Source organism: Rhamphochromis longiceps, linkage group LG13 (genome assembly GCF_057381845.1).
Source record: "Rhamphochromis longiceps isolate RC_006_pf linkage group LG13, R_longiceps_female_GT1.1, whole genome shotgun sequence".
Lineage (NCBI taxonomy): Eukaryota > Metazoa > Chordata > Actinopteri > Cichliformes > Cichlidae > Rhamphochromis > Rhamphochromis longiceps.
In genome coordinates this window covers 2,764,241-2,792,046 of record NC_140569.1, presented here as the reverse complement: position 1 = coordinate 2,792,046, position 27,806 = coordinate 2,764,241, and the positions used below count along the sequence as shown (strand labels likewise).

The 27,806-nt window shown below is 49.1% G+C and overlaps 1 protein-coding gene across 3 annotated transcripts in view; it reads left to right on the top strand.

Annotated features, from left to right (window-relative positions):
- LOC146655170 (spectrin beta chain, non-erythrocytic 1) overlaps positions 1-27,806 on the top strand; it is a 101,245-nt gene that overhangs the window by 63,402 nt on the left and 10,037 nt on the right. For all 3 annotated transcript variants that reach the window (XM_085428154.1, XM_085428155.1, XM_085428153.1), the window contains 37 exons: positions 1,809-1,982; positions 3,121-3,212; positions 3,386-3,466; positions 4,393-4,508; positions 4,590-4,702; positions 4,805-4,992; positions 5,557-5,674; positions 5,906-6,064; positions 6,410-6,505; positions 6,636-6,842; positions 6,984-7,137; positions 7,224-7,375; positions 7,477-7,695; positions 7,779-7,859; positions 7,948-8,154; positions 8,237-8,448; positions 9,516-9,653; positions 12,799-12,919; positions 13,029-13,244; positions 13,325-13,744; positions 14,911-15,113; positions 15,281-15,371; positions 15,481-15,627; positions 15,983-16,246; positions 17,632-17,856; positions 18,340-18,429; positions 19,448-19,726; positions 21,298-21,428; positions 21,505-21,709; positions 21,885-22,259; positions 22,533-22,619; positions 25,967-26,124; positions 26,260-26,398; positions 26,529-26,613; positions 26,693-26,889; positions 26,977-27,071; positions 27,427-27,481. In XM_085428154.1, the coding sequence (XP_085284280.1) occupies positions 1,809-1,982; positions 3,121-3,212; positions 3,386-3,466; positions 4,393-4,508; positions 4,590-4,702; positions 4,805-4,992; positions 5,557-5,674; positions 5,906-6,064; positions 6,410-6,505; positions 6,636-6,842; positions 6,984-7,137; positions 7,224-7,375; positions 7,477-7,695; positions 7,779-7,859; positions 7,948-8,154; positions 8,237-8,448; positions 9,516-9,653; positions 12,799-12,919; positions 13,029-13,244; positions 13,325-13,744; positions 14,911-15,113; positions 15,281-15,371; positions 15,481-15,627; positions 15,983-16,246; positions 17,632-17,856; positions 18,340-18,429; positions 19,448-19,726; positions 21,298-21,428; positions 21,505-21,709; positions 21,885-22,259; positions 22,533-22,619; positions 25,967-26,124; positions 26,260-26,398; positions 26,529-26,613; positions 26,693-26,889; positions 26,977-27,071; positions 27,427-27,481 (6,090 nt within the window). The remainder of the gene's footprint in view (positions 1-1,808; positions 1,983-3,120; positions 3,213-3,385; positions 3,467-4,392; positions 4,509-4,589; positions 4,703-4,804; positions 4,993-5,556; positions 5,675-5,905; positions 6,065-6,409; positions 6,506-6,635; positions 6,843-6,983; positions 7,138-7,223; positions 7,376-7,476; positions 7,696-7,778; positions 7,860-7,947; positions 8,155-8,236; positions 8,449-9,515; positions 9,654-12,798; positions 12,920-13,028; positions 13,245-13,324; positions 13,745-14,910; positions 15,114-15,280; positions 15,372-15,480; positions 15,628-15,982; positions 16,247-17,631; positions 17,857-18,339; positions 18,430-19,447; positions 19,727-21,297; positions 21,429-21,504; positions 21,710-21,884; positions 22,260-22,532; positions 22,620-25,966; positions 26,125-26,259; positions 26,399-26,528; positions 26,614-26,692; positions 26,890-26,976; positions 27,072-27,426; positions 27,482-27,806) is intronic.

Genomic DNA, 27,806 nt, shown 5'->3' with positions numbered 1-27,806 from the left:
GTGTTGTTTCCTGTAGCTGGATGATAATGAGGGAACATGTCAGAGTCCCACAGCAGGATCGCTGATGTTTTCTGGGCAGCATTTGGTAGTAAGATGCGTTTTTGTTGGACTTGTTCAGGCCTCCCGTTGCAGTATTGTGTTATAAAAAACATCCATCACTGTCCTCCTCACTCCAGGGTTACTCTGAGGGGGCCTTTCAGGCTTGGCTCAGGTCCTATTTGGGAAAAGGTTTCCGATCAGTCTCACCGCAGTCACTCACAACACAAACCGGCCGCCCCCGTTTCATGACACGGCGCGATGCTCCAGCCTGAAAGCCGCTCCAACCTCCTCCGCGTGGAAATTCCCGCTCCGGAGTGGGACCCGCTCCTGAGGGAGGTGAAATGGTTTGTTTTCATGGCTGAAGGTGCTGATGAGCGTCAGCGTGAGGTGACCGCCGGCATCGTCCAAAAAATCCCTCTGGTCCGAGTCCAGGTCCTGAATCACGGAGCGACTTTGAGCCGTTTGTGTCCGTGTGGGAAAAAGAAACGTCTGCGGTGTTATTGTTGGCCTCTGTCCCGCTGTGTGTGTGTGTGTGTGTGCTGCAGGATGTAACGTGGCTGCTCTGACATTTATTTTATCGTCGACTTCTATTTGTCCTGTGTTTAGTTTATATTTCGGGATTTCATCCAAATTTAAACATCGCCTTCCTGAATTTGTCAGAGCCGTCCGAGAGGCTCGCTTTCAGCAACGTCCATGAAACACAGGCAGGTGTGCACAGCCTCACCTGTGTCAGCTGGAGACTCTCCGTGATGTCACAGCATCCTGACCCTGAGAGCAGCGAACTCCTGTTTCTGACTCGATGTCACATTCAGCTTGGGTGGAGTCGCGTCCGTTTGTTGTGCGACAGCTGAACTGTCAAACATCTGGCTGATGATTCGGGGCTGAAGCTCGACAGTAAACTGGGTTATCGCAGCGTTAAATCGTCCTGTAAATCCTTTGGTCATAATCACAGCCGAGTCCTCCTCATTCGGTGTCTTCTGCTCCGCCTGCTGGGAAACCGAGGCTCATGGGCGTTCCACGACTGCGGGCACGCTGGGCTCCGTTTCCTCTCCGGGACAGGAATCGCCTCACCTGCACAGTTTCATGGGTGAACTGCCCAGAAACAGAGAAAGGAAAGAGCCCAGGATGATCCATATCAATTCTTTAATTAGAGCATCAAATCCGTAAAACCTCAAATTTGGAGTCAGATATGATTTAAAAAGCACCAAATCATCACGATCATAAAGCTTCAAGCCTCAGATTTAGTTTGAAAATGAATTGAAATCATCAACAAAGATTCTCTGATCAGCAGCTCGAGCCCACAGTCTGAAGTCAAACGGCAAAAGTGACTAAAGTGCTCCAACGCCAGTTTCTCAGGTCCCACTTTCAGCGCCCCCTGGTGGGCGGACCCCGCCATCTCTTTTTAAAAGCTGCTCATCAACCAAAACTAAAGCAAATATAGAAACTTATACGGCAGAAATGCCCAAAGTGCTCCAGAGTACAGCGTGTGTAATGTCCTCAGATCTCCTGTCTGTCGCTTGGCGATCGTGGACGTTTCAAGCCATGATCTGTAAATCTGTGATGTTTCCAATTGGAGGGATATAAACTCAGGACACCAGCACAGCTGCAGCGTGAAGGAATAAATAGATGATAAAACAGAAAATGTCCGTTTGAAAGCGTTCAGCTGTGTCTGCAGCTGTTCACACACGGCGGCCTGACGCGGTTCACGGTTTCTGGTTTCTGCGGGTTCTTTAAAAAAAACCTCACTCCTGTTTTTGTTGTCGTTTCAGCCGAAACCCACGAAGGGTCGTATGAGGATCCACTGCCTGGAAAACGTGGACAAGGCTCTGCAGTTCCTGAAGGAGCAGAGGGTTCACCTGGAGAACATGGGCTCCCACGACATCGTCGACGGAAACCATCGCCTCACTTTAGGCCTGATCTGGACCATCATCCTCCGCTTCCAGGTAACAGGCAGCTGAGCAAGTTTGCATCCCAACACCAGACTGGGTCATCACCTGCTAGTGTGGTGTGTCTCTTTTTTGGGCGCCATTTTGCATCCCAAAAGACGTCATTACAGTCATCCCTAACACTAAAGATATCCACTGTGACCGAAGTAGAGAAGCTGGTGTTTTCCATGGGGGACAAACGACACCGTTTACGTCCGTCTGTGATTTTGTGTCCTCAAAACTTCTCAGTTTTCAATTGTGAGACAGAAAAAGTCTTATGTGCCATTTTGCATCCCTAAAATAATGAAGCACTTCCTCTGTTGAACCTTTCACATCGATGCTGTTTTGCATCCTGTAGGATTTCATCCAAAGACTATTTTGCATCCCATAACACACCGAGTATATTCTCACTCGCACACACGTTGAACCAGTTATTGACACGAGATGCAAAATGGCAAATCTGACACCTTTAATATTACAGTTTATTTCACATAGAAGTGAAAGCACTGCTACACTGGAAACTAATCCCTTAATATGATTATGAAGTAGTGAGTTTAAAAATCGGCATATTTTGCTGCAAACTGACGAGTTGAAGTGAAGTTGGTGGTAAAATGTTCACTTCATCCGTCACAAACCAGGCGGCTGTTTGTTAGCTTCAGACTCGTTAAACACAATCAGGTGAAATCCGAAGCCCCGGCTCTTCCTGTGACGTGGTTTTGCTGTATGCTGACGGTCGATGTCACTGGGGCAGTGAACAGTTGGGTGAAAAGGATTTAGCTTTTATAAGCTGTGAGGATTAAAAAATGACGGTTTAAAATCCTGCGGTGGAGGAGCGAGTGCAGACCGATAGCAGGACCACAGTTGGTTTCATATACGCATCAGCTGTGCTCGAATCATTCGAGCTGTCGGACTCAAACTGATGGACGTCCATCAATGAAGGTGAGATGGTTACGTCTGTAGGCTCGTGTGTCTTTGTAAGGACACACTGAGGTTTTCAGGAAATTGGGGGACGTTTTGGAAAATGAGGACGTTTCTGGTTTGCAGAGATGTTGTTCAGCACATTTTGCGTACTTTGTCTCATCTTTAAAAAGCTGTGAGAGTCCTCGGAGTCGGTTTAACCCTAAAGCTGACTGCTTCTTTAAACTGTGCGCCTCAGATCCAGGACATCAGCGTGGAGACGGAGGACAACAAGGAGAAGAAGTCGGCCAAAGACGCTCTGCTGCTCTGGTGTCAGATGAAGACGGCAGGGTGAGTCCTTCGGTTCCTCTCCTGAAAGTTTCTTATACGACTCTGCGCGGACTGTGATTGGCTGTGGGTCCAGGGAGGCGGGTCGAGGGGGGGCTGTCGCAGCTCACTTTCAGCACGTTGATGTCATTACTCTGACATGGTTAGATGGATTTATGATGATTTCTTCTTTGCAGATATCCTAATGTCAACATCCACAACTTCACCACCAGCTGGAGGGACGGGATGGCCTTCAACGCCCTCATCCACAAACACAGGTAGGGCTCAGCCTGCTGCAGGTGCTGCGCAGGGTCGAGAGAAACCCGGCACACGCTTCTCCGAGTGGAGAAATCTGACGTTTGATGGAAACACTGGCTTCTGCTTAATCGCATTTTTAAAAAACAGATTAAAATGATTTTTAGAGGAACTCTCTACGAAGACGAACACTCCAACACCACAGCAGGAGCTCGTGGGAGCTTTTACCGCGGCGTCCTTCAGAGCTCATTAAGATTTAAAACCTTCCTTTCTTTAGTTTATTAGGTGTGATGTACGCAGGCTTCTACAAAACTTTCACTTGTGGACAAACTTGTTTTTCTTTAAACCTCTAATCCTGATGGAGGGAAGGCGGAAACATAAAGACTAAAGTTCCGTTAGTCACAAAAAGAGATGAGACGAAAACATCCTGATGAAAAAGGAAGGCAGCGTCTCGTTAGCAGTACCGAGGTCCGGTCAGACGCAGCGTCCTGTTCTGACTGCTTCAGACAACCCATCACCCACTTCTGAGTGCCTCCCTATCCTCCAGGGTGATGTTGGATGCTGGGACCTTTGCATTGCTGAGACAGGCTGAAACTTTTCATCTGCACAGCATCTTACAATGTTGTGTTTGCAGCCATTCCCCACTTCTGTGAATGGTACTCATAAATCATGACGATTTGCATATCAATGATCATAAACTGACCTCACAGCCCATTCTGTCCTTAGTTCCTCAGGTTCACGCGTTGCTTCTCACCTGCAGTTTATCAACACCAAGATGGCGACAGCAAAAAATCTGAGCTTCCTAATTCATCCAGACAACTCGAGCTAATGCGCTGAACTCTGACAGGGATCATTTTAGCCTGCGTGCCATCAGCGTGTGACGATGTCTGCGAGTAGAGCTGGAATCACGTCACCTTTTGACCTTTCTCCTTCTGTTTCCGGTCTGCAGACCCGACCTGATCGACTTTGATAAGCTGAAGAAATCAAACGCTCACTACAATCTGCAGAATGCCTTCAACCTGGCCGAGCAGCACCTGGGCCTCACCAAGCTGCTGGACCCCGAGGGTAAGCCACGGCGCGCGCACGCACACACACACACACACACACACGACATGTTAAATCTGCGCTCTTCATGTTCGTGTGCAGACATCAGTGTGGACCACCCTGATGAGAAGTCCATCATCACCTACGTGGTCACCTACTACCACTACTTCTCCAAGATGAAGGCGCTGAAGGTGGAGGGCAAGAGAATTGGGAAGGTGACGACGACTTTAAAGAACAAAGAAACAAAACGTCTCGTTAAACACTTTCTTTCCTGAAATATACCAGACGTTAAGCTCACGTTGGTTTTTTCCCTTCAGGTTCTGGACAACGCCATCGAGACGGAGAAGATGATCGAGAAGTACGAGTCTCTGGCGTCTGACCTGCTGGAGTGGATCGAACAGACCATCATCATCCTCAACAACAGGAAGTTTGCCAACTCTCTGGTGGGAGTCCAGCAGCAGCTGCAGGCCTTCAACACCTACCGCACCGTGGAGAAGCCCCCAAAGTCAGTATCTGCTTTTAATGCGAGACATCGCCATGGAAACAGACGAGAAGCGTTTTTAATTAATTTAGACAGGAAGTGGTAACAACGACAAGCGGCGCGCTTAATGTGCCGGATGGTTGTGCTCTGATCACACAGCAGCGAACTCTTTGTAGAGGAATCTCCACCTGCACATCCAGGCAGGTGGAGATTAAGATGAATAGACACTCAAAGGTGGAGCGAGACAGAATTACAGAGATGAGGAGACTAAAGACAGGCCTGGAGATGATGGAGAGATTGGGCGGAGCCATCAGTGCAGCGCAGACAGTTAGACGTGCTTCAGGTGTGTGTGTGTGTGTGTGTGTGTGTGTAACCACGACACACAAACAGGAAGCAGTGCACAGCTGCTTTAAAGGAGATGAAACAATATGAAACAAACCTGACGTTTAATAGTTTTCCTGGAACGAGTCGCACATCTGAGAGCAAAGCAAAAAGACTCGCCGTTCCTCCCGTTACACTGAGCCGACAGCAGCGGCGGAGACTCCTCTGCAGGGTTCAGACGGCTGAGTTTGTGCTGCTGTGTTTCAGGTTCACAGAGAAGGGAAACCTGGAGGTCCTTCTGTTCACCATCCAGAGCAAGATGAGGGCGAACAACCAGAAGGTCTACACCCCCCGAGAGGGCAAACTCATCTCCGACATCAACAAGGTACCCGGCCGCCCCGCCTCCAGCTCTGTGTCAGAGCTCAAGAATGGAGCCTTTAAACGTTTATTTTACATTAATCTGCCCTGAGAGGCGAAGCGAGCTGATTGGACGGTTTAGAGTCACGCCTGGATGTGTCGACCTGGCTTTGAGTCCAAACCTGTAAAGGTTCAGAACTGCTCGGATCCAGATGTTCAGACAGATGTAAAGACCTGCTCCTGTGTGCGTTTGTTTTAGGCGTGGGAGCGTCTGGAGAAGGCGGAGCACGAACGGGAGCTGGCTCTGAGGACGGAGCTGATTCGTCAGGAGAAACTGGAGCAACTCGCCCGACGCTTCGACCGCAAAGCTGCCATGAGGGAGACGTGGCTGAGCGAGAACCAGAGGCTGGTCTCACAGGTACGCTCGGCTCCGCCCGGGTCACCTTTGATCGAAACCTTTTATAGGAATCATTTTAATTGATCTTTATGTCCTCTCATCACCTCCATGTTTCCTTTCCTCTTTTCCTTCCCTTTCCGTGTATCCTTTCTTATCTTCATCTTCTTCTTGTTTCCTATATCCTTATTATTTTCTTTCCTCTCTCCTCTTTGTCCCCATTCCCTTCCTCATCTCCTTTTTTCTTTCCCACTCCCTTCCTCTCCTTTATACTTATTCCCTCCCCTGTCCCCTCCTCATGTTGTTTCCTCTGTGTCTTCCTCGTTTCCTCTCTCCTCTCCTCGTTTCCTTTCCTTTGTCGTCCCTCAGGATAACTTTGGATTCGACCTTCAGGCCGTGGAAGCTGCTACTAAGAAACACGAAGCCATAGAAACGGACATCGCTGCGTACGAGGAGCGAGTTCAGGTGAGTCCGTCACCTGCTCGTCTCGTCTGACGTCCCGTATTGATTGGTTTAGGCGGAGGTCACAGGTGACGGAGTGAAAGCTTAGAAAGTCATTCTCCTCCTTATCATCTCCTCCTTATCACCGGTGTAGGCGGTGGTTGCCGTGGCAAAGGAGCTGGAGGCGGAGAGTTACCATGACATCAAACGCATCACAGCTAGGAAGGACAACGTGATCCGGCTGTGGGAGTATCTGCTGGAGCTGCTGAAGGCCCGCAGGCAGCGGCTGGAGATGAACCTGGGCCTGCAGAGAGTCTTCCAGGAGATGCTCTACATCATGGACTGGATGGACGAGATGAAGGTACGGAGGGACGGCCGCCATCTTTTATCAGTGGCTTTGTCTTCCTGATTGGTCGTTCTTATTTCTTTACTCGTCCTCTGAGGACACGTGTTTGTGCTCTGCTGCTGGTTTAACCTCCGCCCCTGTGCTCTCCACCTCCAGATGCTGCTGCTGTCTCAGGATTACGGGAAGCACCTGCTGGGCGTGGAGGACCTGCTGCAGAAGCACGCCCTGGTGGAGGCGGACATCAGCATCCAGGCCGACCGAGTCCGAAACGTCAACCGCAACGCTCAGAAGTTTGCCAGCGACACCGAGGGTGCGACACGCAGACTTTACCCGCTTAGCTCCAGCTGTTTGTTCTCCAGTAACACCTCCATCTCACCTCCTGCTCCTCCTCCTCAGATTACAAGCCGTGTGACCCTCAGATCATCAAGGACCGAGTCGCTCACCTCGAGTTCTGCTACCAGGAGCTGAACCAGCTGGCGGCTGAGCGGCGAGCGCGCCTTGAGGAGTCCCGCCGCCTGTGGAAGTTCTTCTGGGAAATGGCTGAAGAGGTGATCAGTTGTTGTTGTTATTTTATTTGTAGTAAATCGGTGGTTTGAGCTCCTGCTCTGAGGAGGTGTGACTGAAGCGTGGGTGTGTGTGGGGTCTGTAGGAGGGGTGGATCAGGGAGAAGGAGCAGATCCTCTCCTCCGAGGATTATGGGAAGGACCTCACGGGCTCGCTGCGACTGCTGAGCCAGCACAAAGCCTTTGAAGACGAGATGACCGGCCGCGCCGCCCACCTGCAGCAGACCATCAAACAGGGCGAGGAGCTGGTGGCCGACAACCACTTTGGAGCCGACAAGATAAAAGAGCGAATCAAGGACATCCAGGTACGACGCACATGTGCCGCGGTCACACACGACACGATTGAATCCCCGCCTGTTCTTAACGCCTTCCCTCCAACCTCCCGCAGGAACAGTGGGCGGCTCTGGAGCATCTCTCCGCTGTCCGTAAGGCCCGCCTGCAGGAGGCCTGCAACCAGCACCAGTTCCAGGTGAAAACATTCTCCCAGTGTCAGAAACCAGCGACTGAACTCGCCTGGCACAGGAAGGTAAACGTGCTGTTTGTTTTTCCGTCTGCAGGCTGATGCGGACGACATCGACACGTGGATGCTGGACGTGCTGCGGATCGTCTCCAGCGTCGACGTCGGCCACGACGAGTTCTCCACTCAGGCTCTGGTGAAGAAGCACAAGGACGTGGCCGAGGAGATCGGCAGCTACCGGCCCGTCATCGACGCTCTGCACGAGCAGTCGCGGACGCTGCCGCCCGAGAAGGCCAACTCCGAGGAGGTGACGGACGCAGCAAAGCTTCGAACCAGGTAAAGCTTCAAAATCCCAGAACGCACCTCGCTGACGGTTTGTGTGCTCGCAGGTTCAGAGCCGGCTGGCGGGCATCGAGGAGCGCTACAAGGAGGTGGCCGAGCTGACGCGGCTCCGGAAACAGGCGCTGCAGGACGCTCTGGCGCTCTACAAGATGATGAGCGAAGCCGACGCCTGCGAGGTGTGGATTGACGAGAAGGAGCAGTGGCTCAACAGCATGGACATCCCCGAGAAACTGGAGGACCTGGAGGTCGTCCAGCACCGGTAAGAACCGGCCCGCCATTGGATCGTCGAAGAATAACGGAAAATATCAGATTTCCATGCAAACGCACGCCGTGCCCACCCTGTCCGGGTTACGCCCACAGTCAGCGCGCTCGTTTAACGGCTCAGTTACGGGGTGTTTTACTGCTCCATCAAATATTCTGCCCTCTCCTCCCAGCAGGGCCAGAAATAATGTTCCAGCAGTGGAAGCTGTGGGAACAGACCAGTAAACTGTTATTTACACCAGACACAGGTTCTTCAGAGTGTGTGTGTGTGTGTGTGTGTGTGTGGTTACATGGTTCGTTCACAGCAGCCTTCTTCTCGGGTTTTCAGCTGCTTGTCTCTGTTTTGTTCGACCACAAAACGTCACATGGATCCGATCCCAGATGCTGGTTAAGTGTGTGTGTGTGTGTGTGTGTGTGTGTGTGTGTTTAACTGCCCTTGTGAGGACCAGGCTCAGACTCCAGCAGGTTCCCTGCATCATTAAACTCACTGAGAGTTTTGGGGAGGTTCGATTGGTCTTCGGGGTCGGGCACGAGGTGGCACACACCCTGGACCGGTCACCATTAGTCAGCAGGTTGAATTACAGCGACAGACACACCTGTGTTATAAAAGCAGTCAAACCCATCGCACGCCCCCATGAAAAAAGACTTTTTGAATGAACCGGAGTCTGATTAAAACTGGAGTTTTACGAGCTCAGGTTTAATTTGATCTCTGCAGCAGGAATAAAAACACGGAGCTGTAAATGAGAACAGGTCCACCTCAGGATTAAACTCTTTTCTTTGGCATTAACTGTCGTTGTTTGACTGTTTCTAAGCTTTTCATGGCCAGATTCAGCCGCTCAAACCTTTGGTGTAAAATCCGACTTTGATACGTTGTTGGGAGAGTTAAAGCAGCCCGCCTGCTCACACCTGTGACCTCTCATCCTGGTTCTCCTGATCGGCCGTTAGGACAAAGAAAACTGTCCTGCAGCTGTTTGTTGTTTGCAATATGGATTCACAGGGTTTGCATCTTTTTGAAATATTCATGCTGATGATCCTCGTGACGTCCGACTAACCGTCTCTGTTCAGGTTCGAGAGTTTGGAGCCGGAGATGAACAGCCAGGCGTCCCGGGTTGCCGTGGTAAACCAGGTTGCCAGGCAGCTGATCCACAGTGGACATCCCAGCGAGAAGGAGATCAAAGCCCAGCAGGACAAACTCAACACCAGGTAATCAAACTGGGATTATCAGGAATCTGATGACAGCACGGCGATTAGGCTTGTGAAGGAAGCGAGATTAAAAACGACAAAGAAACCGATCTGAGACTGAAGAAGATGGCGGAGAGGAACGCGAGCACGTCGGTCAGCTGAGAAACTTTTAGTCACAGTGAAAACTTTATTTAGCAGCTGATCAGAGACGAGTCAGGAAGTGAAGCTGGACTGAGGTTAAAAAATGTATTTTTACCTGTTTTAAATGACAAATAATCAATCAGAGCTTTGATTGAACCAGAGCGGTCCGTGTATCCAGCAGGTCTGCATCTGGATACGTTTGTGATGTTTGGCTGAAAACATGAAAGCATTTCTCTAAACTTTTCTTATTTCACTTTGATATGAAATATTTATAAAGCAACACCAGCTTTGCTCCGTCTCAGTGGAAAAACTTCCAGACACTCCTGGATCCTGGTCGGCTTCAAACCTGTTTCTTCCTGATAAACTGAGCTAAGCTAACAGAAAAACTGAACACAACCCCGCGGTTATTAAAGTCTGTTCATGTCAATAAAGACACTTTAAAGATACAGTGGGGCAAAAAAGTATTTAGTCAGCCACCGATTGTGCAAGTTCCCCCACTTAAAATGACAGAGGTCAGTAATTTGCACCAGAGGTACACTTCAACTGTGAGAGACAGAATGTGAAAAAAAATCCATGAATTCACATGGTAGGATTTGTAAAGAATTTATTCGTAAATTAGGGTGGAAAATAAGTATTTGGTCACCTCAAACAAGGAAAATCTCTGGCTCCCACAGACCTGTAACGTCTTCTGTAAGAAGCTTTTCTGTCCCCCACTCGTTACCTGTATGAATGGCACCTGTTTGAACTCATCATCTGTATAAAAGACACCTGTCCACAGCCTCAAACAGTCAGACTCCAAACTCCGCCATGGCCAAGACCAAAGAGCTTTCGAAGGACACCAGGAAAAGTATTGTAGACCTGCACCAGACTGGGAAGAGTGAATCTACAATAGGCAAGCAGCTTGGTGTGAAAAAATCAACTGTGGGAGCAATCATCAGAAAATGGAAGACATACAAGACCACTGATAATCTCCCTCGATCTGGGGCTCCACGCAAGATCTCATCCCGTGGGGTCAAAATGATCATGAGAACGGTGAGCAAAGATCCCAGAACCACACGGGGGGACCTGGTGAATGACCTGCAGAGAGCTGGGACCAAAGTAACAAAGGTCACCATCAGTAACACACTACAACGGCAGGGAATCAAATCCCGCAGTGCCAGACGTGTTCCGCTGCTGAAGCCAGTGCATGTCCAGGCCCGTCTGAAGTTTGCCAGAGAGCACATGGATGATACAGCAGAGGATTGGGAGAATGTCATGTGGTCAGATGAAACCAAAGTAGAACTTTTTGGTATAAACTCAACTCGTCGTGTTTGGAGGAAGAAGAATACTGAGTTGCATCCCAAGAACACCATACCTACTGTGAAGCATGGGGGTGGAAACATCATGCTATGGGGCTGTTTTTCTGCCAAGGGGACAGGACGACTGATCCGTGTTAAGGACAGAATGAATGGGGCCATGTATCGTGAGATTTTGAGCCAAAACCTCCTTCCATCAGTGTGAACTTTGAAGATGAAACGAGGCTGGGTCTTCCAACATGACAATGATCCAAAACACACTGCCCAGGCAACAAAGGAGTGGCTCCGTAAGAAGCATTTGAAAGTCCTGGAGTGGCCTAGCCAGTCTCCAGACCTCAACCCCATAGAAAATCTGTGGCGGGAGTTGAAAGTCCGTGTTGCTCGGCGACAGCCCCAAAACATCACTGCTCTCGAGAAGATCTGCATGGAGGAATGGGCCAAAATACCAGCTACTGTGTGTGCAAACCTGGTAAAGACCTATAGTAAACGTTTGACCTCTGTTATTGCCAACAAAGGTTATGTTACAAAGTATTGAGTTGTATTTTTGTTATTGACCAAATACTTATTTTCCACCCTGATTTACCAATAAATTCTTTACAAATCCTACCATGTGGATTCATGGATTTTTTTTTTTCACATTCTGTCTCTCACAGTTGAAGTGTACCTCTGGTGCAAATTACTGACCTCTGTCATCATTTTAGGTGGGGGAACTTGCACAATCGGTGGCTGACTAAATACTTTTTTGCCCCACTGTATACTGGTAATTATTTTAGGTTATTTAATAGGAAAGAATGTTTTACTCATAAATATTCATTGATTAGGTGTAATTATGTCTCTCAGCATTAAAAATACATGTTGCTCCGCCATATTGAATACAGAGACGGAGATGTCTAATCAGTTTATGTGTGTGGTTACAGACCGGCTACTTATGCAGTACCGCCGATATGGACACAATTAATCATGTGACCCTGCCCTCATAGAGGGCTGGCTAAACATCAGCTGGTTATAAGCTAGCATCTGTGAGCTAATGTTAGCCTCGAGTGTCCTAAAAATGACACTTTTCCTCTGATAAATAGTTTGGCTACATTCTCACATCATATGAACACTTAATCAGTTAAAGTCTAGGAGTCCAACAATGTTAGCTTCACTTCAGAGAAAGGTTTACCAATGCTGGCTAACAGCAGCTAGCAGCAGCTAACAGAAGCTAACAGCAACAAAAACAGCAGCGCTAACTGACAAGAAGGTTCAGCAGCTCACCTCAGTATCCCTGTCATCAGTCTGAAATAAGCTTCCCTGACTTGTTTCAGACTCCTTTGAAGCTTTTACAGCGTCCTCCAGAGGGAACAGATTTGGATAGAGTCATACTTATATGTGAGATTAATGAAGTCTGAGTAACTGAAGCAGATTTTTAAAACTACACTAAAGATCAGTGCTGGTTGGATCTAAAGCTGGAAGCAACAGAATATCTTGTAATTTTTGGTTTACATTTGTAATCGTAGAATAAAGAAAGCTTTAATGTTGGTTTATATTCAACATTAAACGTAAAACAAATGTTGGGGCTAAACCAGAGTTAAGCTGTTATTAAAACTGAGAATGTAAATAAAATGAGTTTCAATTTTACTTTGATGTCATTTATAATAAGTGAGCTGCAGGGTTGATCTGATTAACTGGCATCAAACCGTTCCTGAGCAGGTAAATCGAATCAGAGTTGACGGTGTTTCTGTGTCCAGGTGGAGTCAGTTCAGAGATCTGGTGGATCAGAAGAAGGAAAGCCTGAACTCGGCTCTGGGAGTCCAGAACTACCACCTGGAGTGCAACGAGACCAAGTCCTGGATCAAAGAGAAGACCAAGGTACCAACAGAGCCAAATTACCAAAACCGGCGAACGACGAGAGGCGTGATTTTTACACGAACCACTCTGTGGTGCCTGATCGATCTTTTTGCCCCCCGTCTGTGTGCAGGTGATCGAGTCGACCCAGGAGCTGGGGAACGACCTGGCCGGCGTCATGGCTCTGCAGAGGAAGCTGACGGGGATGGAGCGCGACCTCGTGGCCATACAGGACAAGCTGAGCGACCTGGGAAAGGAGGCGGAGCGTTTGGGCTCCGAACACCCGGAACAGTCCGAGGCCATCAAAGGGCGTCTGGCTGAGATCACCGGCGTCTGGGACGAGATGAAAGTAGGCTTTTCTCCCCGTGTCTGTATATAACTACCAAACGGAGAATTTGGTGCCGGTAATCATTTCCTGGCTGTTTTCAGGACACCCTGAAGAACCGGGAGGAGTCTCTGGGCGAAGCCAGCAAGCTGCAGCAGTTCCTGCGCGACCTTGACGACTTCCAGTCGTGGCTGTCGCGGACGCAGACGGTCATCGCCTCTGAGGACATGCCCAACACGCTGGCCGAGGCCGAGAAGCTGCTGGCCCAGCACGAGGGCATCAAGAACGAGATACGCAACTATGAGGAGGACTACCAGAAGATGAGGGACATGGGTGAGATGGTGACGCAGGGCCAGACGGACGCGCAGTACATGTTCCTGCGACAGCGGCTGCAGGCGCTGGACACCGGCTGGAACGAGCTGCACAAGATGTGGGAGAACCGGCAGAACCTGCTGTCCCAGTCTCACGCTTACCAGCTGTTCCTCCGGGACACCAAGCAGGCCGAGGCCTTCCTCAACAACCAGGTGAGCTCGCCGTTCCATCTCACCTGTGCTCCACGGTGTAGAATCTGAAACCTCAGTTACCATGGATACCAGACTACAGGAAATGGTTCAGAGGGTCATGTGATGTGAGCACAGAGTGAACCGCCGTCGCATTAATGATGCTCACAGTCTCCGATCTGCGACAACCGTCACATGATTTTTGCCCAGATCTCTCCCTCTGTACCCCAAGTGCATGCTGGGACAGAATCCAGCTTCTTTCTTTCTTTGCATAACTTTTACCCAAATAAAAACCTTTAGCTGGAAACGGTGAGTCAGAGGTATCAAATAAAGACGCCTCAGTCTCTGAGCTTCACACAGTCAGAGAGCTCAAACGTCCCGCAGAGGATGTCAAAGGTCAAGTAGCTGCTCAGCTGAGAGACGAGAGTGACGGGACGTGAGGTAGTTCAGAAGTTCAGCCAGCCCTGTGATAGGTGAGCAGCGTGAGCATGGCGCTCGCTGTGCGATCAGAGGCCTCGGCCTGCGTCACAGTCCAGGATTCAAAGAATCATCAGCTGTGATTTCGAACACTTCAGATTAGAAATGTTTCTGGTCGTGCGGCTGTTTTCTCAGGTCACACGCTGCCACCTGCTGGTGAAAAGCCTCCATTACAGCCACGTGTTTACCCTCAGCGTGTGATCTACAGCAACTCATTTCTGTCCGCTTCAGCTCACTCACACGTTTTCAAGCGAACATGTTACGTTTCTTTTACCAGTTACACAGAACATTAATTAATAAAAACTCCAGAACAAATGGTAATGTCTCTGTGTTCGGTCTTCTCCTCCTCTGGCAAAATGGTGGAAATCCTGATGATGATGATGATGATGATGAAGGCTGTGCTTAGCCAGGCTGCTCATTAGTTAGCGGAGATGGGAGGATTACATCAGACGAATTAAAGTTTAAGCTGGAGCCTGGTGGCTGTGGCTCAGGCGGAGATCATCTCAGTGTAACAACCTCAGCCTGCTTCCTTCACTTTAACGTAGAAGTTCGATGGTTTTGAGATTGTTCTTACATTTCATTCTGAAACAACCCCTTTAAGATGACTTTGTTTTGATTGGCTGCCCCTCGAGCAGGCTTGAAAAAGCCCCACCCCTCTCTATGACATCATCCAGATGCTAGTTTTTAACGACTCCTCTGCGTTCCTCCACCAGGAGTACGTCCTGGCTCATACAGAGATGCCCACCACCCTGGAGGGCGCCGAGGCTGCTATCAAGAAGCAGGAGGACTTCATGACCACCATGGACGCCAACGAGGAGAAGATCGGCGCCGTGGTCGACACCGGCCGCCGCCTGGTCGCTGACGACAACATCAACGCCGAGCGCATCCAGGAGAAGGTGGACTCCATCGACCAGAGGTGACCAAGAGTCTGTCAGTGTGTGAGAAATCGATCCGGGAAGGGAGAGAGGATCATTTGATGATTTCCTGTTTACGATACATGTGACGATGTTAAAGGGAAACGTGAGCTTTACAAACTTTAACCTTCTTGCAGAAAAACGAAACAAAATAACTTTTGTTCTGCAGACACAAGAAGAACCGAGCGGCTGCCAGCGACCTGCTGACGAGGCTGAAGGACAACAGAGACCTGCAGAAGTTCCTGCAGGACTGCCAGGAGGTAAAGCGCCGCCATTCAAAACACACGAAACATCCAGAGTGCGGAGGGCTTAGCCTCTGCTTCAGCTGCTGCTGGTGTCTGAGCTCGTTTGCCGGCTGTGTGTCCTCAGCTGTCCCTGTGGATCAACGAGAAGATGCTGACGGCTCAGGACATGTCGTACGACGAGGCCAGGAACCTCCACAGCAAGTGGCTGAAGCACCAGGCCTTCATGGCTGAACTGCAGTCCAACAAGGAGTGGCTGGACAAGATCAACAAGGTGAGCAGGGAGGAGGCGGAGTCAGACCGAGGAGGGAATCGGAGGACTGAAGTACGCAGCACAGATGAGCCCAGCAGCTGTTAGAGTACGAGAGCAGCCTGTCGGTGCTGGGTGACATCACTGAGAGCAAAAGCATCATTTTCAGTTGGCAGCATAAACGTCACACATCCTCGTATATCAGCACAAATATGTAAAAGAGTCCCTGTGACATCGCCTGTTTTAAAGCTGCCGTGTTTCTAAGCTGTCATCCCTGAACTCAGGAGCGTTGTCCAGTCCAGACCAACCGCTCGGCTCAAGGTGTAGACGCGACGTTGTTTTCTGCTCTGACGATTGGTTGAAACCTCCTGTGCCGCAGGACGGGCAGACGCTGATGGCAGAGAAACCAGACACGGAGGCCATGGTGAAGGAGAAGCTGGCGTCCCTGCAGACGATGTGGGACGAGCTGGAGTCGACCACGCAGACCAAAGCCAAGTGTCTGTTCGACGCCAACAAGGCCGAGCTGTTCACGCAGAGCTGCGCCGACCTCGACAAGTGGCTGGGCGGGCTGGAGGCGCAGCTGCAGTCGGACGACTACGGCAAAGACCTCACCTCGGTCAACATCCTGCTCAAGAAGCAGCAGGTGAGGACGAGGTTTCCTTTCAGTGTGAACTATAAACTGTATATCTGCACGATGTTGGCTAAAAACACTTTGTTATTGACTCTATCAGCTGTCGGAGGGTTTCCCTGTAAACTGGTATTGGCAGTGATGCATGAAGGAGGAGAAACCTGGACCTTTGATTTCAACAGCAGGGCGGGTTGGGCCCCAGCCCCCCCCTTCTTTAGGCACGCCCCTGACTCGTGTTATTCTGCACAGAAACAGCTTTTTTCATAATCAGATAATTATTGATTGATTGATCCGAAGCTCGTCGTTACTGCGAGTCCTCCATCGCCATGCTTTCTAAGCAGCTTTTACATAATTCAGCCTCACACTCGCTCCTCTTACGTAATCGTTCACTGGAGTGTCGAGCCCACGCTGAGAGCGCGGACAGCCGTGTTTGTGAGGACCTCGCCGTTTTTCCACTGATGATGGTTTTAAAGGTGGAGGTCCTCGATGGTGCCGACGATGGTTTTATTAATGTAAGAGTAACAGGGAGGTCCTCACAGAGATGGTAAAACAGGAGCGTGTGTGTGGTGTTGGAGGGAGATCATTAGTGTTTGATCTGTCAAACAGAGAGAGAGGAAAACAAACCTCCTCCTCCTCCTCGTCTTCCTCGCTGCTCTAATTTTAGTTCAGGCTGTCCTGTTTCTGCTGCAGACGTTCGTTGTGTTTGTCAGTCGCTTCTCGGACGTCAGGAGATTTTTTATTTTACATTTTTGACAATACTGAAGGAAAATAAGACGAGGCCTCAGAACCAGTTTTTAAAATTATATTCTTTAAATTTATAATTTTTTAACACTGTTTGCTTCTTCAGTGAGCAACACTGTTTTTAATTTAAAGTATTTATATTTAATATTGTCTTTTTATACATGAATTCTATTTTTAATGCAAACTTTATGATTTGATTTATTTCTCTATTTTTGACTGTTTTGCATTTTTACTCATTAACTGAGTTTTGAGCTTCTCTTATTTATTTTATTTATTTTTGTTTATGGTTTCTTTTTGCTGCTTATATAGTATTTTATTTTTAAAATGTTGATTTTATTTAGTTTTTAGGTCTTTGTTGCATTTTTTAATATTTTGATTTTTCGGTGGATATTTCTCGCTTTGCATTTGCTCCTCATCAGAATATTTTCTGAAGGTATTTTATTAAATTATTTCATTTTCCTCGTTAAAGCAAAAAGATGCAAATAAAGCAACATCGTGCCGACGATTGAACCGAATATCAGAAAAACTTTCAGCTCTGTTGAAACAAACTGTTTGTCTTAGACGTCATTCACATATTTTCTGGGGGGGGGGGTTGCGCTCGTGTCTGTGGCTGCAGCGGCGTCTTCTCCCCGTCTCACCTGTAAACTGTCCTCCTGCAGATCCTGGAGAGCCAGGTGGATGTACGTCAGAAGGAGGTGGAGGAGCTGCAGAAACAGTCACAGGCCCTCAGCCAGGAAGGGAAAGGCTCCGAGGAGGTGGATGGACAGAGAGTCACCGTGGAGAGGAAGTTCCAGACGCTCCAGGAACCACTGAAGAAGAGGAGAGACCACCTCATGGCCTCCCGGGAGATCCACCAGTTCAACCGAGACGTGGAGGACGAGATCGTAAGTTTTTAATGTAACGACCTCTGAAGGTGAAAATCATCTGGGCCCAACAAAAAGTTAGTAAAATACAAAATTAATGGATTAATTTGTATTATATTGTGTCAAACATTAAAAGTAAACGAATTTGGAGATGAATGAAAATGAATCAAAGAAAAACTTCAGCAAAAAAAGTCATAATGCATGAAATGGAAAATTAAAGAAAATATCCTTTAAATACTACAACAACACAAAAAAGTACATAAATAATTTATGTAATTTTTAATGTGATTTTGGTCCTTTAACGATGACACACATGTTTTAATAACATGAACACAAACGTCGTCTCCACGTTTCTCAGAAACGACTTTTGACAGAAGTCGTTTCTGAGAAGGAACCAGAAGTAAAAGCGTCAGAGAGGAAGTCGCAACAGCTGCTGCGGTCACACTGATCACACTGATGTGGGAATAACAGGTGACGTGTGTGTGTGTGTGTGTGTGTGTGTAGCTGTGGGTGGAGGAGAGGATGCCTCTGGCCACTTCAACCGACCATGGACACAACCTGCAGACGGTCCAGCTCCTGATCAAGAAGAACCAGGTACGCCTCACCTTTACCTGCAAACTGCACGTTTTTCACGCTGATGGTTTTTATTTCTAAGCACTTCCTGTTTGGGATTAGGGATGGGTATCGTTTAGGTTTTATCCGATACCGGTGCCAAATCGGTACTTTTGAAACGGTGCCGGTGCTCAAACGGTGCTCGAACCGGTGCTTAAAGAATGGAGAACACAAAATTGGTCCAAAAACCTCTCATGTTCAGCTGTTTTTTGTAAAAAGATAACAATGTTAGCCTTTTCTGCAGCTATGGGGCATATATGGTATCACTCTTGGCTGGAAGCAGTGCTTAAACAATGGAAAAAAACACAAACTTAAATCCTCTCATGTTTAACTGTTTTCCACTTTTTCTTTGGTCATTTTAGCCTTTTTGGCCAGGGTGCAGGGAGTATCTGCCATCAAACAAGAGGACAGCTGCATGTAGCTATGATGGTGTTTGCTAGTTGACCTTACATGCATTAATGTAATAACGTGGTTAGCCTACTCAGCGTAAATTACACACGAACAACATGAAGCTACTCACGCAGAGAAGAACGGCTGCTGCCATCAAATACGGCGCATTTCTGGGCTTTTAAAAAAACGCTATGCGTCTCCAGGTGTTTCATCAGATTCGAGGTGTTACCTCCTTTGACAGTATCACAGTATCAGCTTAAAGCACTTGTTGCTGCTGAGTTTGCATATTTTGCTGTGAAGTACAGCCAGACTTTTGACCGCTTCGCCTTGGACATTTTTAATCTGTAGCTCTGCGCTAACAGAACGTACGTACCTGGCCCCGCCTACTATCCTCGGAAACGTAAAACGATTGGCTAGAAGTGTATCACAGCTCAGGAAAAAAAAGCACCGAAATAAAGCACCGAAATGTGCGCTGCTTTTCGGTCTGGTTACTACCGTTTATGATGGCACCGGACACCGGTACCCATCCCTATTTGGGATTTTTACAATATTTCAATATAAAAGCAGTAAAGCCTCATATAATCCTCTCTGTGACCTTTGACCTTCACAGACCTTGCAGAAGGAGATCCAGGGCCACCAGCCTCGCTATGACGACATCTTCGAGCGCAGCCAACACGTCCTGCGCGAGGACAGCCCGACGACCGAGCTGATCCGCCAGCGGCTCGCCGACCTGCAATCGCTGTGGGAGCAAATCAAGAAGGAGACGGAGAAGCGCCACACCCGCCTCAGCGAGGCCCACGAGGCGCAGCAGTACTACTTTGACGCCGCCGAGGCCGAGGCCTGGATGAGCGAGCAGGAGCTGTACATGATGTCAGAGGAGAAGGCCAAGGTGAGGGGAGGAGCCGTGGGGGGGTGTGGAGAAGACGGACGCTTTCAAACTAGCAGAGCTCTGACACGTGAGATCCGGCTGTGTGATGGAAACCTGAGTCAGGTTTTAGTGCACTGGCACCTCAGTACATCCTCTTACCAAACAGAGTCAGGTGGATGTGTTCAGATTTTCAGAATAAAAGCATCTCTAAGGACAACATTTTCCCCGATTCTTTTCCTGCAGTTCTCTCTGACTGCCCTGCAGCAGCCCTGTGTTGCATTCAGGCACAGTGTGTTTGACCCGGTCCTCTTGGCTTTAGAGAGCAGCGTTGGATATCTCTGAGCAGGAAAAAAGACGTTAATGAAAATCTTACAGCCACTTAATCTCATTGGCTGTATGTTTGTTGAGGCTTTCCTTGTATGTCTCTGTGGGTGTCTGTTCTGTTTCAACTGTTAGATGTTTTGAAGGCCAGATTACTGAGTTAAGTTTGGTGATCAAACTGTGGGAGCATCTCACCTGCTGATCAGAATTCCACTGTGCATCAAAACTGGAGCTCCGACTTCTCAGACGCTCCGTTTTCTTCTGTTGGAGCACTTTTAGCATCTTTATCCGACCAATAATATGGCTGCTGTGGGGTTATTGTGCTAACACGGTCCAGACCAGGACTAGCAGACAGCTAGTGGCTACAGCCAACTGTCAGTCAAAGAGGCCACGCCCCTAATAATGCAAGTTTTAAGCCTAAATATAACTTAACCCGGTGAGTTATGAAGCAGTTGTTATATTTGTCTCTGACTCCTGAAATGAACCCCAGAGAAACTGTTAACGTGTCTCCTCCAGTACAGAAAACCTGTCCTCTGCATATAGAGACACTTATTCTACTTCCTGTCTTTTACTTCCTTTTAATCTTTAATCTGTGACAAAAGTTGAATCTAGTTTTTATGAAGGGGGGAAATGACCCACAGAGAACAGAGTGTGTGTCAGGCTGTGAACATGTTTGGGAGTCTACGGGGACAGACTCACTGCTGGAGCCTCTAGTGGACGTTGGAGGAACTGCAGCTTTTAACCTTTTAACTTTGCTGTAAAATATCTTTAAACAGCTTCATGCTTTTCTCAAACACTCCTCGACTCTTTGAACCATCTTGAGGAAACATCCTGCACGATTTAAATAAAGACGATGTTACAGAGAGTCGGTCGGTCCGTGTTTCTGTCCTCATGGCTAAAAACTTCCTCTTTCTTGGTTTTCGGGCACCTCCTGTTTCCTCTCTTTGCTTTTGTGTTGGTATCAGACTGTTTCTGCTGCTCAGCTCACTCTAAAAACTCTGGAGGCAGGTGATGTTTTCACTTTGGTTTTTCTGTGGCGTCAGTCTCAGGTGAACTCTGCAGGTGAGGGGAAACTGTCAGAGCTGTTTAACAGTCCCGACTCTTCTCAGCTGTCCTTCCACTGCCTTCACTTTTCTGTTCCTCAGCATCTCCTCTCCTTTCTCACTTCTTGTTTCTGATTCTTTAATTTAGTTTCTTTTTGAATCATGTTGGAAAGTCCAGAGAAATCTGAGCTTTTGCTTTTGCTAAAATCAGCCTGTGTGCGTCTATAGGACGAGCAGAGTTCGGTGGCCATGCTGAAGAAGCATCAGATCCTGGAGCAGGCGGTGGAGGACTACGCCGACACCGTCCACCAGCTGTCCAGCACCAGCCGGGGCCTGGTGGCTGCCGGGCACCCCGACAGGTGAGGTCGTTTTCCTGCTTTGTCACAGAGAGGAATGAACTTGGCGAATAATGAGGATTTAAAATCTGTCCTGCAGCGAGCGCATCGGCATGCGTCAGTCTCAGGTGGACAAGCTGTACGCCGGCCTGAAGGATCTGTCCGAGGAGCGCCGCGGGAAGCTGGACGAGCGTTTCCGCCTCTTCCAGCTCAACCGGGAGGTGGACGACCTCGAGCAGTGGATCGCCGAGAGGGAGGTGGTGGCCGGATCGCACGAGCTGGGACAGGACTACGAGCACGTCACCGTGAGTTACTCGATCAGCCGCCTCCTCGCGCCGTGCAGGCGCCTCTGAGGTTCTTATGGAAGCATAAAAACCCGACGTGTCCATATAAAAACGAGTGAAAACAGGACGTCACAAAGACTTTAAGGCAGCACGTCGTTTGTGAGCATGCCCATTTCTATTTCCTCTCCTCTTGCAGATGCTGCAGGAGCGTTTCAGAGAATTCGCCCGCGACACGGGCAACATCGGCCAGGAGCGCGTGGATGGCGTCAACAAGCTGGCGGATGAGCTGATCAACACCGGCCACAGCGACGCCGCCACCATCGCGGAGTGGAAGGACGGCCTGAACGAGGCCTGGGCCGACCTGCTGGAGCTCATCGACACACGGACGCAGATCCTCGCCGCCTCCTACGAGCTCCACAAATTCTACCACGACGCCAAGGAGATCCTCAACCGCATCCTGGACAAACACAAGAAGCTGCCGGAGGAGCTGGGCCGAGACCAGAACACGGTGGAGACCCTGCAGAGGATGCACACCACCTTCGAACACGACATTCAGGCGCTGGGAACGCAGGTGAATATTTCTCGTCTCCCGCCGAGCCTGTCCGAGCTCTCGTCCCGTTAAACGAGGTCGTCCTGATTATCTTCAGTCTGCCTCTCGCTGAACGATCAGAAACTCATAAACTGATATTGTCCAATGAGAAATGAAGGCAGTGACGTTATTTAGAGCATGCTGATGGAGACTGTCGTGACTCTGATTCTGTAGCTTCATGTTCAGTTTTTCCTCCCTCGTGTGTTTTTAAGCTGTTCCGTATGCTGAAACGTTTCCGTGCTGCTTCCCTCGCAGGTGCGGCAGCTTCAGGAGGACGCCGTTCGCCTGCAGTCGGCGTACGCCGGAGACAAAGCCGACGACATCCAGAAGCGAGAAGGAGAGGTGAGCCTCGGTGTCGGGCAGCAGAGGTGCAGAGAAACCACATCAGTTCACTCTCGCCCTGATCTTCCTCCTCCTCTTACTGACCAATAAGCGCTGATGTCGTGACGTCACGTTAAAACGCTGTTTGCCTCGCGCATGCTGCACTGCTGCCGCACTAACACCGCACTCTTCCTGCGCAGCTCAGCCGCTTTGTCACATGAATAATTTTAGCTCTCTGAGACACTCGGACACGAGCTGGAGTCACAGGTCGAGAGGTGAAGGGAACGTTGGAACTCCCAGAAACATTTTAGGATGTTACAGGGCATGGTCAAAATCCTGGGAACACACTTCCAGCTTTGTGTTATTCCCATAATGAGGAAAAATCGTTTAAAACCAGAGTTCAGGTTTAAGCGTCAGAGGTGAACGGGCGCGTGGTCGCTGCCGTGCGCGGCGTGCAGAATCGTGCACGGCTCACTGTTCCCCATTAAAATGCAAGTTTAATATCTGATTGCTCCGCCCACTTTTCCAAAACAGAGAAACTGGCGTTGCAGTTTGAGGTGAGGATCGTTTTTGGACTCATAAATTTCATGCTTTTAATGATTTCATCACTTTTTATGCGAGTGTGCAGCAGTGTAACAAACAGAGTCCAGATGTGCAGTCTTAACACGTTTCGCTCAGATCAGCGTCTTTGTGTGAAGGTTACTGTTCACGACGTGCGTGTTCCTACAGTCACGGCTGCGTGCGCCCGTCGAGCTCGACACGAAGCCTCATTTTCATATCAACTGTTTTTACTCTTTGCACTCGGAGCTCGCTGTAGAAACGTGTAAGCGTGACTCCATCTTTGCCCGTCAGCTGAGGTTACAGGCGAGGAACAGGCAGTCTCGTCACCTCCAGCTCTCGCGTGTCCTCAAACGGCTCAGCGTCACGTTTCTGTAAATCTGGACAGTTTAATTAAGCGTTGGTGAAAAACCTTCAAATGAGGATTTGACTCCAGAGAGGAGGCGACGTGCTGGGCTGAAAGAGAAGCAGCTGAGCAGCTCGCACACCTCGTGGCTCCGCCTCTTTTTGTTTGGCGGTCCGGTGCTTTGCCAAACAGTGACTTGCAACGTTTCCGTGTGTTTTTCATGTGTAAGATCTTTATGTTGGTAAACAGGGTTTACAAAGAGGTTCAATGTAACATTTTAAAATTACACATAACTCTGTTATTGTAATCACATTCTAACAATCCAGCTTTTTGTGCACTTCAAATATGTTTGCAGAACTCTGGTGATTTCTGTTGCATTATGTGCATTATCCTCTTGGCCAGATCGCTCTGAAAGAAGACATTTTAAATGTCAACGAGACTTTTCACCTGGATAAATAAAGGATACGTAAACGTCACTGCCTTGTGACAGGTTGTTTGAGGCTTATGAGAGATACATTGTTTCATAGACCAACAAGTTATTTATAGCAGTTTAAATGCGAGGAATCATTTCTTGGCACTGGCATTAGTATTTTTACGGGGGTGTGGTGCCGATACGGCGTCACTATTTGTGCTTTGTAAACACGATGTCGCTCTGTAACCTTTAACATAGTAAAAGGATCCTAAACAGGCCGACCTGCTGTCGGCGTTCCTTCATTGTTAGGAGAATGAATGATGGCGCTGTAGTGCTGAAACTCTTGCCCGTCCCTGCTTCCGATTGGTCAGATGCCGACTAGCTGTCATGTGACCTTTGAGCCCACTGGGATAAGTGAAGCCAGGTGAGCAGAATCCCGGACTTGTTGTCAGTTCGGCTCTCGGGTTTCGGATTCGCCGCGATGAAGAGCAACGTCACGCTCCAATAAAGTGGAGCCGTGCTTCGTGCGAGCTGCTGGGTTTGCTCCGTATTCGTGTCGGTCCCGCCCTGCTGGAGCTGGACTGTTGATGCTGAGCACTGAGTGTTTTTGATGGCGTTGTGTTTTGACCATTCCCTGTATGTCCGTTTCCTCCCTGACCGCCCAGAGGAGAAAGGGAGAGGTGAGACTCTGTTTACAAACGTCGGCTTTGCATCAGTCTTCATTTTGGCTGCAGTTTTAGGCTTCCTTTCCTCCAGTCTGACTAAAATGTTGATGAGCCGCAGTAACATTTTAGTCCTTCCCATGCAGCTTAGTGTTTCCCGCAAACGCTCCGAACATTTGTTCTTTGTCTCCGCTCGCCTGGGCCGCAGAGGGGGTTAAAACAAGCGCTGCTCGTAGTTTGAGTCTGCTGACTCGGCAGAGACAGAAGACAACAGGCTGACAGGTTTGGCCTCCAGCGAAGCTTCTTTCAAACTCTTTTTAAATAGTTTCCGTCTTCCTGCACCTTTAGCTACCAGAGCGTTCAGCTTGCAGTCCTCCGCAGCCACGACTCCGTCAGCTGACGAGTCGCAGAGTCAGAGGGGTTATTCTGAAACGATGCCGGTCAGCCGGGCTGTTCGGCTTTGTAAGCATTCACCGAACAACCCGCCTCCTCAAACACAGTAAAAACATCTGCAGCCTGGATTCATCGAAAAATGTTACAAATACAAGACAAAATCTAATAAAAACTCCCAAATAATTCGATCAGTTTGATGGACTTTAATGTGCAGATTCACATAAACGCACGTTTCTGCAGAAAGTCACCAGTTAGTAACAAACAATGTAATCTTTAACATTAGTAATATGTGAGGTACATTTAAAGACAGCTCAGCAGTTAGTGTGAAAGCAATGTTTTCGTTCTTACAGCAGCTTTGAATGATTCACAGTTCAAAATAATCCTTCTTTATCTGATCCCCCCCAGGTCATCCCATCTGAAACGGCTTTAGCTCCTCCCACTTTAAAACAGCATTGAACTGATTGGCTACATGTTGCGATCCCCTCTCTGTGACATCATACAGATCCCAGAGTACCGTATTATTAGAACCTGATCGTGTTTGATATGAACCTGAAGCATGAAGCAGGATCAGTCCACGCTTCCTTCTCAGATAGATGATATATCCTGTCTGCTTACGTCATCGTCTGGAATCCGAACAGAGCCATGAATAAATAGATAACAGCTGATGTAATAACTGATGGAAGTGCTGCTGTTTGCTCTCCAGCTTTGGCCTCTGCAGTCTGCACGTATGACTTTTTATTTGCTGGGATTGGCTTTTATTTGCGCCCTCAGGCTGTGACGCTCCCCGACAGCACAGCTGGACGCCTGAAACACTAGATCTACTGCCCCCCCCCCCCCCCCGTAATGATCTGAGTCTGGATGTCATCACTTCCTGTCCCCCTCCCTGATTCTCAGAGGCCCAGCCGGCTCCTTTTAGCCTGCATTAATTAAACCAGGTCTTCTGAGCCTCTCGTCACTCGGGGCTGACCGTCGCTCTTTGTTGTCTCCTCCCCCTCAGGTGCTGGAGGCCTGGAAGAACCTGCTGGAGGCGGCGGAGGGCAGGCGGGCGAAGCTGGTCGACACCGGAGACAAGTTCCGCTTCTTCAGCATGGTGCGCGACCTGATGCTGTGGATGGAAGACGTCATCCGCCTCATCGAGGCTCAGGAGAAGCCCAGGTAGGAGGCACGGAGGGGGCGGAGCTTCCTGTAATGACTGTATCCCTTTACAGGTTTATTATAAAACTCATCCTAAATGTTTCTGAATGTTTGGGATCAGAAACGTCGCTCATGTGACGCCGTGCTTGTTTTCAGGGACGTGTCGTCCGTGGAGCTGCTGATGAACAACCACCAGGGCATCAAGGCGGAGATCGACGCCCGCAACGACAGCTTCACCGCCTGCATCGAGCTGGGCAAAGCCCTGCTGGCCAGGAAGCACTACGCTTCAGAGGAGGTGGAGACTTCTCACATTTCTCACTCGGAGCGAGCACGCCAAAGCTGCCGCGAAATCCTTCATTACTCTGTTTGTGGTGATGTCATCGCTTTACTGAAGTCATGAACTTTTGAATCTTTCCTCCTCGCAGATTAAAGAAAAGTTGCTTCAGTTGACGGACAAGAGGAAAGACATGATTGACAAGTGGGAGGACAGATGGGAGTGGCTTAGACTGGGTAAGTGCCTCCGTGCTGTTCAGTTTATAGTCCGAGGTGAGCAGGTGGATTTGGGTCTAAGGTGTGGATTTGCTTCCAGTGCTGGAGGTGCACCAGTTCTCGCGGGACGCAGGTGTGGCTGAGGCGTGGCTGCTGGGACAGGAGCCCTACCTGTCCAGCAGGGAGATGGGGCAGAGCGTGGACGAGGTGGAGAAACTCATCAAACGCCACGAGGCCTTCGAGAAGTCGGCCGCCACCTGGGAGGAACGCTTCGCTGCGCTGGAGAGGCTGACCACGGTGAGCGCGCGCCACGAGAAAGCGCCGTCACCGGATTAAATCTCAGCTCTGAAAAACGAGACGTTGACTTTGTTCTTCTGGTTCCAGATGGAGTTACTGGAAGTGAGAAGAAGGCAAGAGGAAGAAGAGAAGAAGAGACAACCGCCCGCTGAGGCCCAGCCCGCCGACGCTGCAGCTCAAAGGTAGTTTGAAGTTTCCTTTGTGTCGGAAACTTCTGGATGCTGTAAGCAGCGTTTTGACTGTGTTTAAGACTCGGCCGTATTTCCTCAGGAACAGCTTTGTGTCATCGTCAGAGTCCTTTCTCCTGTCACTTTTCACAGACACATGTACAGTTGCCATTTGTGTTATTGTGACAAATATTTTAGATTATTGTTGTTACAGCTGTTAATGAATGTTTGCACCTAAACCGTGCAGCCTGCTCGCCGCGCTCACATGAAGGTTTTCAGTTTAATCGTCTAACTTCGCCAGCTGAGCGAGTTCGTCCGGACGAAGCCACTGAGGTGCGTCTAACTCTCTGCGTCGCTGTGCTTTTTGCAGGGCGGGCGAGCCGGCGTCTCAGAACGGGCTGCCGTCTGACCAGGAGTCTCCCAGGGTTAGTTACCGCTCACTCACCTACCAGAAATACAGCGGCACCCTGCAGAGCCGCAGGGGCGCCGCTGCACCCTGAGCTGCACCCACATCACACACACGTCCTCGCATCAATCTCCAGCATTCATCGTTTGCTGCTCCTTTCTGATTATTAATGTCTTATTTTAAAACGAGTTTAGCTTTCCAGGTGTAATCTTCTTCTCTGATATTTGTTTACTGACATGAGGAATCACAGCTGATGGGCTGTTTTTAAGAAAGCCTGCAGATGCAGCCTTTGCACTTCAGCATCACCTTTGAGTTTGAGACCTTTTACTTTGGTGGGAACTTTT